This window comes from Triticum aestivum, chromosome 1A (assembly GCF_018294505.1).
Source record: "Triticum aestivum cultivar Chinese Spring chromosome 1A, IWGSC CS RefSeq v2.1, whole genome shotgun sequence".
Taxonomy (NCBI): Eukaryota; Viridiplantae; Streptophyta; class Magnoliopsida; order Poales; family Poaceae; genus Triticum; species Triticum aestivum.
The window spans coordinates 593,996,613-594,013,502 of record NC_057794.1 but is presented as its reverse complement, the minus strand read 5'-3'; the positions used below and the strand labels follow the sequence as shown (position 1 = coordinate 594,013,502).

At 45.4% G+C, this 16,890-nt stretch overlaps 2 protein-coding genes, 1 long non-coding RNA gene and 1 pseudogene across 3 annotated transcripts; 2 read left to right on the top strand and 2 right to left on the bottom strand.

Moving 5' to 3' along the window:
* Positions 1-1,684: 1,684 nt before the first annotated feature.
* On the top strand, positions 1,685-3,120 carry LOC123070891 (receptor-like protein EIX1; annotated as a pseudogene).
* Positions 3,121-5,216: 2,096 nt separating this feature from the next.
* Positions 5,217-5,820, bottom strand: LOC123070888 (uncharacterized). The gene is made up of 2 exons (XR_006433977.1): positions 5,710-5,820; positions 5,217-5,621 (listed from the first exon to the last, which is right to left on the bottom strand). It is a non-coding gene; the product is annotated as an uncharacterized lncRNA (long non-coding RNA).
* A 2,361-nt stretch (positions 5,821-8,181) lies between these two features.
* Positions 8,182-11,540, top strand: LOC123070869 (receptor-like protein EIX2). The gene has a single exon (XM_044494252.1). The coding sequence runs from the start codon at positions 8,217-8,219 to the stop codon at positions 11,307-11,309; it is 3,093 nt and encodes a 1,030-aa protein (XP_044350187.1). The 5' UTR covers positions 8,182-8,216; the 3' UTR covers positions 11,310-11,540.
* Positions 11,541-12,263: 723 nt separating this feature from the next.
* Positions 12,264-16,452, bottom strand: LOC123070878 (V-type proton ATPase subunit C). Its single transcript, XM_044494263.1, has 11 exons — positions 16,193-16,452; positions 16,031-16,099; positions 15,829-15,956; positions 15,639-15,738; positions 15,023-15,090; positions 14,756-14,897; positions 14,309-14,425; positions 13,991-14,116; positions 12,979-13,062; positions 12,734-12,813; positions 12,264-12,645 (listed from the first exon to the last, which is right to left on the bottom strand). Exons 1-11 carry the CDS (start codon positions 16,319-16,321, stop codon positions 12,546-12,548), a joined length of 1,143 nt encoding a protein of 380 aa, XP_044350198.1. The 5' UTR covers positions 16,322-16,452; the 3' UTR covers positions 12,264-12,545.
* Positions 16,453-16,890: the final 438 nt, after the last annotated feature.

The window sequence follows — 16,890 nt, the reverse complement described above, 5'->3', positions numbered from 1 at the left end:
GACATGCCACCACACCTTAAGACATGTATGAGGACCCGACGCAATGCTCTGGTGGCATTGCTACCCCCCGAAGGCCCCCAACCGGCCTAACCCTGGACCAATTGACCTGGAGATCTACGCCTTTGACTTTTGTCATACGGGATTTGACCAACAGACGTTTTCACCTGGTTATGATAGGTCAGCCCATAGGAACACTTGAGAACAAGGTTTGGGCCAAACCCACCATAAGATTCCCTCCGTCTCGACCCAACGTGGCCGTTTTCCCCTTCCAAGTGTCGACGGCATCGCCATCCATGAAGGAGTCACACTCCGGAGCCGGTTGCCGGGTGTTTGCGCCTGCCACCACAATCCTTGAAACAATCAGATGGATGTAGATATAAAATTTGTCTTGATTGGCCAAGGTATGAAAAATATACAAAAAATTCAAAACAAAAGGGTGTTTTCTGTAAATTTGAAGCAAACATGATTTAAGTTTGTTCAAATTTGAAAAATAGTATAGCAACATAATCCTTTCAAGATTCTGATAAAAAACCATATAAAATTTGTCAAAATCGATCCAAGTATCAATTACTTATGATTTTAACAAACTATAAGGACCTATATGAAAAAGTACATGAGGTCACATTTCTAACATACTCAAAAACAAAAAAAACTGTATATTCATAATCTATGGAAAATTCTACCCCAAGTCGATGTATAATTTGTGTATGTTTAAGTTTAGATAAGTTAGATTTAAATTATTCAATTTTTAACTTTTAAAAACATAAAAATAATTTAAAAAAACAAATGATATCTATGCCTACGGCATAGCCGTAGGCATAGTTCTTGGCTAGGGGCTACCAGGAGGCGCCATGTGGCGAGGCTATGCCTACGGCCTTGCCATAGGCATAGATGGAAAACTATGCCTACGGCTTTGCCGTCGGCATAGCTCTGCCACGTGGCAGCTCCTAATAAAAAAAACAGATGATATTTATGCCGACGGCCGCCGTCCGGGCCGTCGGCATAGATTTGACGGTGTCAGCCCGCCGTCTGTCCCTGGGCCACGAGGGCCACCTCTATGCCCACGGCGTAACTATGCCTACGGCTGTCGTAGACATAGATCGATATATGCCGATAGCCTTACTATGCCTACGGCTGCCGTAGGCATAAATGGAGCTATGCCGACGGCTTTTCTGCGCCGACGGTATTCCCCAGGCCGTCGGCATAGCTCCATCTATGCCTACGGCAGCCGTCGGCATAGATAAGGCCGTAGGCATATAACATTATTCCGGTAGTGAGCTCGCCAACGGCCTGCGGTCACACGCACACACACTGCGCCCGTCCGCACGGACACGCCCGTGCTGGACCTACGCGCACGCACGCCCTACTCGCCACGGTCCCGACGCGTCCAACTCGCCCGGCGCGCGCCCATACCCGCGCCCGGCTCGTTCGACGCCTCGCCGTGGCTTATTGCCTAACAGACTGCTGCTGCTGGAGCGGCGTCACCTGCAGCCGACAGACAGGCCACGTCGTCAAGCTCGACCTCCACTATGATGATCAAATTACATATTTGGATTTTGTATCTGGTGCTGATCACCCTGAAGACCACTCGCTGCAAGGACAGGTATCTTCTTCACTTCTTGCTCTCCGACGTCTGGAGCATCTCGACTTAAGCTGGAATATTCTTCTTGGAGATGCAATGGCTATGCCGAGATTCCTAGGCGCTATCCCGAGTTTGACTTATCTCAACCTCTCCAACATGGGCTTTCGTGGTAAAGTGCCTCCTCAGCTAGGCAATCTCTCCAAACTGGTACAACTTGACATAGAGGGTCATTACTCATTACCACACAATCTATATTCACAAGATATACATTGGGTAGCGCGTCTTCGCTCGCTGGAGCATCTTAACATGGGCTTCATCGACCTCAGTGGAGTAGTTGACTGGGTCCATACAGTCAGCACCCTTCCTAGTTTGGTTGTAGTGATTCTCAGGTCATGCAACCTTACTAAGAGTAATGCTCCTTCATCACTTCTACACCACAACCTTACACTTCTGGAAGAGCTTGACCTCTCATATAACTCTTTAAACAGCCCTGCTGCACCCAATTGGTTCTGGGGTGTAACTAGCCTCAAGAGCCTACGCCTAGCGAGTTGTGGTCTTGTGGACTATCAGGAACTTTTCCCGGCGAGTTGGGAAACTTGACCTTGCTAGAGACCTTGGACATTTCAGATAACCACATCAAGGGCATGATACCAACAACACTCCGAAGTGTCTGTAATCTAAGATTTCTGGATCTCAGCAACAACAATGTTGATGCAGACATTACAGAGGTGATAGACAGGTTACCGGACTGTTCTTTGGAGAACTTGCAAGAGCTGAGTTTGAGGCATGCCAACATCACTGGCAGCACATTACAGTTTGTGTCAAAACTGACTAGCTTAACTATGCTTGATGTCGGTGGCAACCTGCTGAGCGGTTCAGTGCCTATGGAGATTGGTCTGCTTACAAATTTGACTTACTTAAACCTTGCAAACAACACGTTGAGCGGTGAGTTGCCTATGGAGGTTGGCGCACTTACAAGTTTAACGAACTTAGACCTTAGTGACAACAATTTCAGTGGCGAGATATCAGAAGATCACTTTGTTGGTTTAATGAATTTGAAGTACATTGACTTATCTAATAATAATTTGGAATTCATTACTGATTCACATTGGGTGCCTCTGTTCAACTTGGAAAGGGCATGGCTTACATCTTGTCATTTGGGTCCCAAATTTCCTAAATGGCATTCTCCTTTCTGTTTCAAACACCGGTCTAGTTGGGAGGATCCCAGATTGGTTTTGGACTACCTTTTCCCATACCGCGGCATTGGACATCTCCTTGAACCAACTTAGCGGCGACTTACCACTCAATCTGGAGTTCATGTCAGTGACTAGACTTTCAATGCAGTCCAATCTACTTACTGGTTTGATACCCAAGTTACCAAGAACAATTGAGGTATTGGACATATCCAGAAACTCCTTAAATGGGTTTGTACCAAATTTCCGAGCTCCGCAACTGAAGGTTGCAGTTTTGTTTTCCAATTATATATCCGGGACTATTCCGACGTCAATTTGTCGATTGCAAAATTTACGGGCCTTAGATCTTTCGAACAATCTGCTTTCAAACGAACTTCCTGAGTGTGGTCGAAAAGAGCTGAAACGGTGGAGCCCACCTGGCAACAACACTTCAAGATTCAATTCAACAAGTTCATTCAGTTTGAAAATCACTAGTCTTCTTCTAAGCAACAACAATTTTTCAAGTGGATTTCCTTTGTTCCTACGACAATGTCCAAGTCTTATTTTCCTGGATCTAACTCACAACAAATTCACAGGAGAGTTACCGGGATGGATTAGTGAAGCCATGCCTAGTTTGGTTATGCTGCGCTTAAGATCGAACAATTTTTGTGGTCAGATTCCAATCGAAATAATGCGACTCCATGATGTTCGTATTCTAGATCTCTCCAATAATAACTTTTCTGGGGCCATACCGCAGTATGTAGAAGACTTGAATGCTCTGATTGGCACTACTACCGCTAATAATACATCATTTGATAATCCTTTCGACGAAGGATATCATGATGCCACATGGGTTTATAAGGGACAGTCTAGTGATAGCTTCTCGGTGGTGATAAAAGGGCAAGTACTTGAGTACAAGGAGAATACTATATATTTGATGAGCATTGATTTATCTTGCAACCGTTTAACAGGAGAAATCCCAGAGGAACTAAGCTCGCTTGCCAGGCTCGTAAATTTGAACTTATCATCAAACTTGTTGAGTGGTAATATCCCATTTAAGATTGGCAAGCTTCGATCGCTGGAGTCTCTTGACCTGTCAAAGAACAAACTTGTTGGTGAAATTCCTCGGGGCTTATCGGATTTGACATACCTGAGCTATTTAAACTTGTCATACAATAATCTGTCTGGAAGGATACCCTCAGGGCATCAACTGGACACCCTCAATACAGGTGATCCGGCCTCTATGTACCTTAGAAATCCTGGTCTTTGTGGACATCCAGTTCCAATGCAATGTCCTGGTCCGCCTAGAGATCCGCCAAACAATGTCTGATTTGACATACCTCAGCTATCTAAACTTGTCATATAATGATCTGTCAGGAAAAATACCGTCGGGGCATCAACTCGACATCCTCAAGGCAGATGATCCAACTTCTATGTACATTGGTAACCCTGGCCTATGTGGACATCTAATTCCGATGCAATGCCCTGGTCCTCTTAAAGATCCATCGACCATCGGAGATTCAGCAAGATGGTTGGATGATGGCTTGTCTCAAATGGATTTTCTTCTTGGATTAATTATTGGTTTTGTGGCGGGCTCTTGGATGGTGTTTTGTGGACTTCTCTTCAAGAAGAGATGGAGGTATGCTTATTTCAGGCTACTCGACAAGCTATATGACAGGTTGTATGTCATTTCTGTTATTACTTGGCAAAAATGGTTCGGACCACGGGTGTGAATTAAGCAAGAACTACCAAAGATACCGCTACAAGATTAAGGAGCCTGGAGTAACTTGTTGCTATATTGTATTGTCAAACACTTTACCATTTATAACTTATTGATATATTGTATTGTATCTTTGAACCATCGGTGGTAGTTGTGCATGCCACAAGGTTTTGTCTCATAAAATAAATGTATCCTGATATGCCATACCCATTAATAGTGTAATATTTTTCAGAACTACTTGGATTTCTTATGCCACGTAATGTGGCAAGGTCCCATTGCTTGCTTAGATGGTTATTTCGGATTTTGCTGAAGTACGTTATTATTACCTTTCGGAAAAATGTATTTCCATGCATGAGCAACTTGTTAGATACTCCCTCTGCTAAGAATAAAAGCATTTAGATCACTGAAATGTAACAGCATTTAGATCACTAAAGAAGTGATCTAAACGCTCTTATATTTCTTTAGGGAGGGAGTAGAATTCAATGAAAACAAAACTTGTATGAACGTTTTCTAAATGTCACTTTTGTATTGGTGATCATCAATGATAAGAGGCAAAACAGTTATCAACTAGTATTTCAGAGGCAACAGGCAAGGAAGTAATGAAGAGAACACTACTTCAATACAATCTCCTATTGAACGTTTCAATTTGGAATTATGCAAATTTGTGTATTTAATTTTTTGGCTGACCAATACACTTAACAACCAACAAGGGGGCAAAGAGGTCATCTACTTGTCAAACAAATTCACACCAGTGAACAACATATGTTTATATTACCCAGCTTATTCACCTTGATTTTATTATTATAGATTCTGGTTACTCAAAATTACAATAATGTACCCAGTAATACAACACTGCACAAGAAGTAAACAGTTGCAATACCGTAGCAGAACAAAAAAAGTGAAGTCCCACTTTGTGCCAGGATACGTTCGAGGTTCTCCGAAACACTACATTATTGGTCGGCACGAATAATCTACTATAGAAGTATAAACCGAAACCGACATACCATGAAAGAATTGGTGTCACAAAATAATATACATCAAACACCCTCAGACAAAGTTTATGGTGAAGGAGACATAAGGGTGGGACTCTGTCTCGCCTCCCAGGCCAGCAGCCATGCCCACGTCGTCTTCGGATCTCCAGTAGCTGCTGCAATTTGAAGGTTCGGTTAGCGAAAGACAAAGAGAAGGCTGCGAGTAACAAGGCCAACAGACTGCAGCCTAGGCATGGAATTTACCTGTTAGCATTGCCGCATAGCCCTTCCAAGATGTTCCTTACTTTCTTCTCGCTCTTTGTAGATGGTGCTAGGACAACAGACTGATGCAAACACAAGGGGGATCAGACATGAGGTGCCTCCCTCGGTCTCGCGGGGGACGAGGAGGCGTCGGTCCACGGTCGCTGGTGTGTGGCTTCCCCCGCGCGGTTGCCGCCACCAGATGCATCTCATCCTCTCCGCCCCGATCCGCTCCTTCCATCGCCGGATCCGGGTCCCAGTGGCTTAGGCCGTTCTTCCCGGGCGCCGGCAGCGCGGATCTCGTCGAGGGGGGCTGGATCCGGGGGAAACCCCTGGCCGGCGCAGCCACACCGTAGGCGACGCCCTGGGCGCCGTACCACTCCCTCGAGGTTGTGGTGAGGATCCTTCTCCCCCTCCTTCCGTCCCCTACTAGGTGAAAGCCTAGGTCCCATGATTCGGGCGGCGACGACACATCCATGTCGTGTTCCTTCTTGGAGGCACAGTCCAGGGATCATAGGGGCGGCGAGAGAGTCGGGTTGTGGGTGTGGTGATGGCGGGTGGCAGCTTGGCTCGGCGCTTCACTGCCTTTTCTTCGGTGGTTCTTCGTTGTTACCCTTGTTGCTGCGACTGTGGCCGATAGCTCTAGCCCCTCGGTGTGGCTTAACCGCGGACGACGACGGTGCTCGGGATGGTGTGCTCTGAGCTAGCAGGTCTGCTCCTAGTTCCTTCTTCATGCGCATCTTGGACGTCTTCCTCTGGGTTCTAGGGTGAACCGAGCTGCTGCCTGCCGGTGCGGCATCCTTCGAGCCAGGATGAGAGGGCAGGGGCCCTTTGCAGCGGCAGTTCCAGAGGAGTGTCTGCCCATTGCTGCCTTCGAGTTTGGCTACGATCACGAAGCTTGCGCGGTGGTGCATCCTCTCAAGTCCGTAGCTTGTCCGGTTGGTGTAGGTCGTCCTGTAGGGTGATGGCGGCAGCATGGCATGCTTGCTATCGCTGCTGCCTTTTAGTCTGTTTCGCTCTGCTCCTTGTATCAGCCGCTTGTTTCTTTTCTTGCTTTTCTTGCTAGTTGGTGATCTTGTAATCCTGGTCGGTTGATGGCTTTGTTAATTCAAAGCCGGGCTCTTCTTGAGCCTTCGTTCTAAAACAAAATCGGGGGCCGTTTCTCGGCGCTCGCTGATGACGACGCAGACGATTCGGATGGGGAGAGGGACGCGGACTCGCCGGAGTCTCCTCCATCGCCGACGCCTTCTGATCTAATTTGCGAATTTTTTCATTCAGGCTACGATGAGGAGGAGGTGGCATCGACTATAGACAAGGTGCTGCCTCTTGATGATCCGGCAAGGATAGGTTTACACGCCGGGGAGAAGAAGGAGATGATCCGGCGAGTCGTTCACCGGAGGACGGCGGCGACGGCGATCAGGCCATGGAAGGGACCTTTACCTAAGGTACGTCTTCCATCTCTTACTCTTGGTGATTTTTTGGGTCGTTAAAGATCGCCGGAAGAAGAATCGGCAGATGGCGGCGCCGGCGCCGGCGTTGGATCTCAGTGAGATCCGGGCGGCCAGGGCTGCTCGTTTGAAATCTTTGTTGGGCCAAGATGGGCCTGACTTGATGGGTGTGGACTTGGGCGCAACAGAACCTGGGCATGTGGCCCAGGAAGCGACCCAAGCCAATGAGGCGAACCGATCGACGCTTGCGTTACGAGACTTTGGCTCGCGAGCGGAGTTGGGTCACGTACAGCGCTGCACTAGGGTTCCTGTGTTGGCTACGCCGGGATTTCCCAAGCTAGGGTTGGGACGCGCGGCTAGAGTGCCTCCGCCGGCCAAATGATTCAAACTTAACTGAATTAGAGCTCAGGTGTCAAAATATTGAGAGACAGGCAGGCTGGGTCCTTGCTGACATGGCAGTGTTCCGGCGCCAGCCGCTCCTCCTCCCCCTTCCGCTGGCCCAATGACTCCACCTCACATGTTACGTTCATTCTTTCGGGGCACCCCTGCCCTTTTTATTATTTTTGAGGAGTCAGAATGGCATCTGAATTGTCTTCCAAACCATCTATCTATCATGTCCTACTTCTAACAATCTGACGTGTTGGTTCAAATAGGTTGAGAATTAGTTCGATTTGATTGCAACATATAGGTCTTCGATGAAGTCATCCACTAACTTAGTAGTATTTGATTGGTTTGAAACATGAACGCTTAGGCCTTCCCGGTCAATAGGAGGGTGATGGAGTGACAGCCACAGCTGCAGCTGATTGGCCCAGCATAGTGTGCGTGTGTGTGTGTGTCAGTCACTCATCCAAAGTTGTGGTAGCCCGTATCCCCTACAAGACACGGCACCCGGCCAATCTTTTCTACTTTGATTTGACTCTTCATCCGGTGGAAACCCTACCATGAGTCCACCATGCTCTAACTGATTGGCCCAAAAGGGGTATCACCCAACCCAAAGTTGTGGTAGCCCGTATCCCCTTCAAGACACGGCACTGCAGTTTTCTTCTTGGACACACACTTGCCATGCCCATGACCACCATGTTTCCGTTCGGCGTCCCTTCCAGCCGAGCCCGGAGCAAAGAAATGGCTGCAACAAGCTTCCTCTTGCTAACCATCGTCCTAGCTACAGCCAGCACCACCACCTCCTCCTCCTCCGTCGCTATCAACGCGAGCGGAACATCAAACGGAGGCTGCATCCCGGCCGAGAGGGTCGCGCTGCTCTCCTTCAAGGCCGGCCTCACAGGCGATCCGGACAATCGCCTCATCTCATGGCAGCAAGGTGCACATGACTGTTGCCGGTGGAGCGGCGTCACCTGCAGCCGCCGGACAGGCCACGTCATCAAGCTCGACCTCCATCAAGATATTCCAGAAGTGTATTATTTATCTGATGATGACCCTGAGAACCACTCACTGCGTGGTCAGTTATCTCCTTCTTTGCTTGCTCTCCGACGCCTCAAGTATCTTGACCTTAGCCAGAACTATCTCCTTGGAGATGCAAAGGCTATGCCGGGGTTCTTGGGCTCTCTCCAGAGTTTGACTTATCTCAACCTCTCCAACATGGATTTTCATGGTCCAGTGCCTCCTCAGCTAGGCAACCTCTCCAACCTAATACAGCTTGACATACAAGGCAGTATTTTTGGTGATTATCAATACTCAAAGGATATATCTTGGTTAGCCCGTCTCCGATCATTAGAGCATCTTAACATGGGCTCGGTCGGCCTCCCTGAAGTCGTTGACTGGGTCCATACGGTCGGGACACTTCCTAATTTGGCTGTACTGATTCTGTTTCAATGTGGCCTTACTAATAGTAATGTTCCATCATCGTTTGTACACCACAACCTTACAGTTCTTGAAGTGGTTGACCTCACTGGTAACCAATTCAGCAGTCCAGATACACCCAACTGGTTATGGAATGTAACTAGCCTCAGGAGCCTAAGGTTGGTGGAATGTGGATTATCAGGCACGTTTGCTAACAATCTAGGAAACTTGACCTTGTTAGAGAACTTTGCCTTTGGACTCAACAATGTTGATGGGATGATACCAGGAGCACTGAAAAAAATGTGTAATCTAAGGTCTCTAGATCTCAGCATGAACAACATCAGCACGGACATGAAAGAGGTGATACACTCGATACCCAACTGCTCTTGGAAGAATTTGCAACAGTTGATTCTAGAGAGTGCCAACATCATTGGCACAACATTACAATTTGTGTCAAACCTAACCAGCTTAAACATGCTTGAAGTCAGTCACAACCAATTGAGCGGTTCAATGCCCGTGGAGATTGGTGCGCTTGCAAATTTAACTTACTTAGACCTTCAGCAAAACAACTTGAGCGGTTCGGTGCCCGTGGAGATTGGCAAGCTTACAAAATTGACTTACTTAGACCTTTCGTTCAACAACTTGAGTGGTGTGATGACAGAAGATCATTTTGTTGGTTTGATGAATTTGAAGTACATTGACTTATCTGAGAATTATTTGGAAGTTATTGTTGACTCGCATTGGGTACCTCCGTTCAACTTGGAATCAGCATGGTTATCATATTGTAATTTGGGTCCCAAGTTTCCTAAATGGCTTCAATGGCAGAAGAGCATCCGTGAACTTATTATTCCAAACACAGGTCTAGTTGATAGGGTCCCAGATTGGTTTTGGACTACCTTTTCTGAAGCTACATGGTTGGATATCTCCTTGAACCAACTTAGCGGCGACTTATCATTCAATCTGGAGTTCATGTCAATGACTACACTTTTAATGCAGTCAAATCTACTCACAGGTTTGATACCCAAGTTACCAAGCACAATTAAGGTATTGGACATATCAAGGAACTACTTAAATGGGTTTGTAGCAGATTTAGGAGCTCAGAATTTGCAAGTTGCAGCTCTGTTTTCCAATGCTATATCCGGGACTATTCCAACGTCAATTTGTCGATTGCGGAAGTTGCGGATCTTAGATCTTTCAAACAATCTGCTTTCAAAGGGACTTCCTGATTGTGGCCAAGAAGAGTTGAAACATCAGAACCCTTCTGGCAATAACTCTTCAAAATTCATTTCACTGAGTTCTTTCAGTTTGAATATCACGGTTCTTCTTCTAAGCAACAACAGTTTTTCAAGTGGATTTCCTTTGCTCCTACGACAATGTCCGAGTCTTAGTTTCCTCGATCTAACTCAAAATAGATTCACCGGAGAGTTGCCTGGGTGGATCAGTGAAGCCATGCCAGGTTTGGTTATGCTACGGTTAAGATCGAACAACTTTTATGGTCACATTCCAGTTGAAATCATGGGACTTCACAATGTTCGGATTCTCGATTTGTCCAATAATAACTTTTCTGGGGCCATACCGCAATATATAGAAAACTTGAAAGCTTTGAGTAGCACTGAGACAACTATTGATAATCCTTTCGAAGAAGCATACGAAGGTGAGTATCGTTCCGCTCATATAGGAATGGTTAATGTTAGCATCACGGTGGTGATGAAAGGGCAAGAGCTTGAGTATGGGGGCAATATTGTATATTTGATGAGCATTGATTTGTCTTGCAACAATTTGACCGGAGAAATCCCAGAGAAACTAAGCTCCCTTGTTGGTCTCATAAGTTTGAATTTATCATCAAACTTGTTGAGTGGAAATATCCCATATAATATTGGCAAACTTCAATCAGTGGAGTCTCTTGACTTCTCGAGGAACAAACTAGGTGGTGAAATCCCTCGGAGCTTATCAAATTTGACATACCTGAGCAATTTAAACTTGTCATATAATAATCTATCTGGAAGAATACCCACAGGGCATCAACTCGACACCCTCAATACGGATAATCCGGCCTCTATGTACATTGGAAATCCTGGTCTTTGTGGACATCCAGTTCCAATGCAATGTCCTGGTCCACCTAGGGATCCGCCCACCAACGGAGATCCAACAAGGTTGCCGGAAGATGGCTTGTCTCAAATAGATTGTCTTCTTGGATCAATTATTGGTTTTGTGGTGGGCGCTTGGATGGTGTTCTTCGGACTTCTCTTCATCAAGAAATGGAGGTATGCTTACTTTGGGCTACTCGACAACCTATATGACAGGTTGTATGTCATTTCTGTTGTTACTTGGCAAAAATGGTTCGGACCACGGGTGTGAATTAAGCAAGAACTACCAAAGATACCGCTACAAGATTAAGGGGCCTGGAAAACTTATTGCTATATTGTATTGTCAAACACTTTACCATTTATAACTTACTGATGTATCGTATTGTATCTTTGTACCGCCGGTGGAAGTTGTGCATGCCACACGGTTGTCTCATAAAATATATGTATCCTGCTATGACATACACATTAATGGTGCAATAGTATTCAGAACTACTTGGATTTCTTATGCCGTGTAATGTGCAAGGTCCCATTGCTTGCTTAGATGGTTATTTTGGATCATAAGATGTATGGACTAATTTTGCTGAAGTACGTTTTTATTACCTTTCAGCGAAATGTATTTCCATGTATAAGCAACTTCTTGTTAGATACTCCCTGAATCCCATAATATAATAGAGTTTTTGACACTACAGAGGGAGTAGAATTTAGTGAAAGAAGACTTTGGTTTTTGTATGAATGTTTACTTAATTTGTCATTTTATATTGGTGGTTGACATATTTATGTCATGATCTTCAATGTGACCAAGACAACAATAGCAGGAATAGTTGTCAACTACATCCTCTGTTCGTAAATGTAAAACATTTTTGCAGCATTTGTAAACAGAGGTAGTATTTCAGAAGAAAGGAAGTAATGAAGAAAACAGATCCTTCAATACTATCTCAGCTTCCAGCATATTGAACGTTTCAATTTGGAAGTAGCAAATTTGTATATTTGATTTTTCAGCTAACCACTACCCATTACAACCAACAAGGGGCAAAGAAGCTATCTACTCACTCCGTTCCTAAATATAAGTCTTTGTAGAGATTTCACTATGGACTATAAACGGAGCAAAATGAATGAATCTATATACATCTGTATGTGGTTCATAGTGAAATCTCTACAAAGACTTATATTTAGGAACGGAGGGGGTACTTGTCAAACAAACTCACACCAGCCACCAGCACAACTGTTTATACTACCCAGCTTATTCACCATGATTTTATTATTATGGAACCTGGTTACTCAAAATTACAATAATGTACCCAGTAATACAACACTGCACAAGAAGTAAACAGTTGCAACACCGTAGCAGAACAAAAAAAGAGAAGTCCCAGTTTGTGCCAGGATACGTTCAAGGTTCTCTGAAAGACTACATTATTGATCGGCGCGGATCATCTACTACCGAAGTATAAACCGAAACCGACATACCATGAAAGAATTGATGTCACAAAATAATATACATCAAACACCCTCAGACAAAGTTTATGGTGAAGGAGACGTAAGGGTGAGACTCTGTCTCGCCTCCCAGGCCAGCAGCCATGCCCACGTCGTCTTCGGATCTCCAGTAGCTGCTGCAATTTGAAGGTTCGGTTAGCGAAAGACAAAGAGAAGGCTGCGAGTAACAAGGCCAACAGACTGCAGCCTAGGCATGGAATTTACCTGTTAGCATTGCCGCATAGCCCTTCCAAGATGTTCCTTACTTTCTTCTCGCTCTTTGTAGATGGTGCTAGGACAACAGACTGATGCAAACACAAGGGGGATCAGACATGACAATGTTAGACTGACTACCGTACAACAACAAGCTAAATTACCATGAGCAGCGCAGTTGTCTGTTGTAAAAACTAGTTACAGATCAGATGTGAAAGTATAAAGCTGACTGTCAAATAATAGCCAGGGAAATTTACCAGGAACCGTGCAGGCAGACCATATCTCAGAATACTCTCTACGAAGACACGAACAGCAGAGAAATGCATCCAGGAGCTAAATACCTAGAAATATAGTACAGGAATAGTGAGAACTGATATTTATTGATAAGGAAGCAAATAAACCTAGCAAACCATGATTGCCCAGCAACCAAGCAACTAAAGCCCAATATTCTAGGTATACTCTCATCAGTTAAGTTCGGACATGATGACCACTAGGAGTAGCACTGCCATACACAGAAAAATAACAGCACGGTAGCTTTTCATCAATAGAGAAGCGCATCAGTTTTGCTTATTACTACGATTTTATGAGAATGGGCACATGTTGAAGTTCTGCAGAGCTTAATCGAATGAGTAGCAGCCATCATTTATAGCTTTGAACTAACAATCACGGATCAGAAAACAAAGGGGATGCATCCCAATCTGCTTAATGGGTTGACCGCCATATGATTTCGCCCTAAAAAGGGATGCACTGGTGAGAGAATGACAGCATTAACAAAAATAAGCCCATGATTCCATTATGCCAAGGAGGTCACAACTCAACTATTGTCCTTACAGTTTTAACAAGAGAAAACTACCAGAGTGTGACAACTATATGAGGTTTGCACTATCAAAATAGAAATTGAGATTCAGCATGATCTGACAATCTTCAGACTACCACTGAAGAAGACCAAATAACCAATTAACCATTGAACAAATTCAAAACCTTACTGTTCAGACTTGCGATTGAACTAGAAAAAAAAAATCAAAAGTTTGTGTAGGATATAACATAGTAAATAGATGACGAAACTACAATAGAATCCAACTGCAAGCTGGAGGGTAGTTCATAATGGATGAGTTTTGATGAAGAACATCTGTGCAATCAAATGAAACATTTGAACCACTTATTTCTAAAGTATCTTTTGCATATGTACAGGAACTAAGGGCATGTAGTTTGTTCACCGTACGTTTCATAGACGATATTAGGACATAATACACTGCAACAGACATGTACCTCACTGTAGCTTGCATAGCACCATTGCAATAGAGAGGTCCTCATAACTTCCTGGTCTTGCAGCAGCTTTTCTAGCTCTTGCTTCCGACTCTCCTGTGCTTCAGGACTATACTCAAAGTCACGGATCTGAAATCAAGTGTGAAATAGAAGTTAGTGGATGACAAAATAGTTAAAAGTATGATAGGTACCAACTGACAAGATTAATTTTTCCCTAGCTATTACGAGTTATACCAAAGGCTACATGGTACTGCCACCGTGCCAAATTAAGGTTAAATGCAAGCAATTGTTTAAAAGAAAGGATCAGGGCAACAAAATTACCTGGAAACCTTTCTCACGAGCATGGACCTTAAAGTTGTCAACAACCTTGGCGAATAATGTTACAGTGTAGAGAGCATACTCATTGTCCTCGTAAAGCTTTTTTGACGATCTCGGAACCTATATAAACAATAATTAGCTCAAAGGAAAGAATCAACTGAATACAATCACAAATTAGGACAACTTGAAAGCTCCTCATAAGGGCAAAGTAAATAGCATCCGGATAAACAAGTTGCAAGTCAAATATATGTGGAATTTGAAAGATTTCTGTGATGGCGAGTTCTCATGATAGCATTAACACCAGAAATGGTGAACCAAATAAACACTCTTGGTTTTAATTGACTAACCACAAATAAAACAGACAATTGCTGAAATGATGCATGACATGAAAATAGTTCAAACGATGGTTTATGAGAGACATTATCACTATTCAAAGGCTTCTGAACTTACCACAAACGTATCAAGTGACTCGTAGCTTGATAACCAGTCTTTTTGGGAATACTTTGGCACAATAGAAAGGAGTGTCACTAGATGTTCCGAAGTGACCATATCCTCTGGCTTTATGAGGTTGGAAAGGTCACGAACTGCTAAACTGCCATACAAGAAGAACAAATCAATCAGAGTAGGACTCAAGGCAAGCAACAACGTAGAGTAATAATAGTACCAAGCATGTCCCTCCCTCTAGAGCTAGTCACAAAGTACGGTGAGAGGATTTACCTCCCAGTTTGCTTCCTGTTGATTGCGCCAAGCTGGCTCTTAACATTACCGTATTCAGCAACTCTAACCTGGAAAAGGGCATATTCAGTCCTTCTGTAAATGTAACATCCAACCAAAACACTTATTTGCATCTATGAGCACAAAATAAAACCAAGACAGCACTTGTGATGAGGGGTGGAGACTAATGACAGGAAAGATCGATGTAGTATTTCAGTTATATTTACTTCAATTTATTCCTTTCATTACTGACAAAATGTGGCACCAATTCCCTGGTTGTTTGCATCATGAACGTTATGTGGAAATTCAGTGCCAGAAAAGGGGACAGAAGACTAAATAAACACTCATGAAACTAGCTGCACAAATAGGTAGCTTAGCCGGAACCAATCAGACCAAGACAAACAGGAAGCAGTAAGCTGCATCCGAAATCTGCCAATTAAGCGCTGAGGACCGAATGCAACTGTTAAGCAACACTGTCCAAAATACAGTACCCAGCTAGCCTAGCTAATGTAGTGTTAAGTTGCTGCCAATGTTCCAAAATCTTACTGTCATCCACGCGTAATTTGGTCAGTGTGGAAAGGAACTGGACCAAAGAAGAGAGAGGAGCAGGGTTAGTTACCTTCATGTCGTCCTCGATCTTGGCGACCTGGGACTGGATGCTGGCGACGGTCTCCTTGAGCGGGGCGTTGACGGGGTACTTGCCCTCGTCCCACACGAACCTGCATCCATCCATCCTCTACAGCGTAAGCAAGCGGTGGTAGGCAGATGAGGAATGTAAGCAGCAGCACTCGGCACAAGCAGAGACGGACCTGGTGAGGTAGCTGTCGACGGGGACGCCGTCGACGGTGAGGGTGCCGGGCTCGACCCCTCCGGCGCGCTCCAGGTCCTCGATCTGCCGGCGGATCTTGTGCGAGACGCCCTCGATGAAGATGTTGGACTGCAGGCAGAGGCCAGATCAGACCGGGGGCAAGAAGAGGGGTGGGGGGCAAGATCGGGATGGAAAGCAGGTACCTTGACGAGGTCGTCGCTGAGGGCGAGCAGGGAGTCGAGCGTGCCGGGGCGGAGATCCGGGACGGTGAACTGCGCGCGGAGGCCAGGGGAGTCGAGTCAGTCAGGGGCAGGACGATTGAAGGGCGGCGGCGGGGGAGGAGGAGGAGGGGATGGGAAGCTTACGCGGTAGAGCGGGGTGTCGAAGGAGTGGCGGGAGATGGCGTCCTGGAGGCGCCCCCAGAGGGCCGTCTTGCCGGCGGCGACGTTGTCGTCGGCGACGGGGAGCGCGGCGATCCAGTACCGCGTCGCCATGGTCGGTCGTCGCCGGCGAGGGGGAGCGGGAGGGGGGGTCGTCGGCGCAGGGGAAGGTCGGCTGGATTTCGATCTCCTCTCCTCTGCTCTGCTCTTGTGTGGTGGTGGATCGGGGACGGAAGAGGCGACGGCGACGTGGCCACGTGTGCCCGTCACCTCGACGTGGACGGGGCCCACCTGTCTGTCACTCCTCTCCTGACTCATGTCCAGGCAGATCAACAAGACAACAACCTCTTGTCCAAAATTCACAAATTCATCCACAAAAAAAGGTGAAGGGTGGTTGAATGTGAATGAATAAAAGCAAAAAAAGTAGTAATAATCTACTTACAAGTTTGAATTCCTACAAAACATAATGTTTTCCAGTAGATACTTACAAAGGCATAGGTTCGTACTTAAGAATCCGTTTTTTTTTCTAACAAGTGCACGCCCGCTCCACGAGCGTGACCCGGCACTTTTGTTCTCATGTACTCCATCCTTGAAAGATCACTGAAGTAGTGATCTAAACGCTCTTATATTTGTTTACAGAGGGAGTCGATCTCTCTCAAGGGAGTGTTCAGATCGTAATACGT

Coding starts and splice junctions, on each gene's coding strand:
- LOC123070869 (XM_044494252.1), top strand. CDS start 8,217: ATGCCCATGACCACCATGTTTCCGTTCGGCGTCCCTTCCAGCCGAGCC.
- LOC123070878 (XM_044494263.1), bottom strand. CDS start 16,321: ATGGCGACGCGGTACTGGATCGCCGCGCTCCCCGTCGCCGACGACAAC. Junction 15,091..15,638: donor AGATCGAGGACGACATGAAG/GTAACTAACCCT, acceptor GCCCTTTTCCAG/GTTAGAGTTGCTGAATACGG. Junction 13,063..13,990: donor GCTATGCAAGCTACAGTGAG/GTACATGTCTGT, acceptor CTATATTTCTAG/GTATTTAGCTCCTGGATGCA.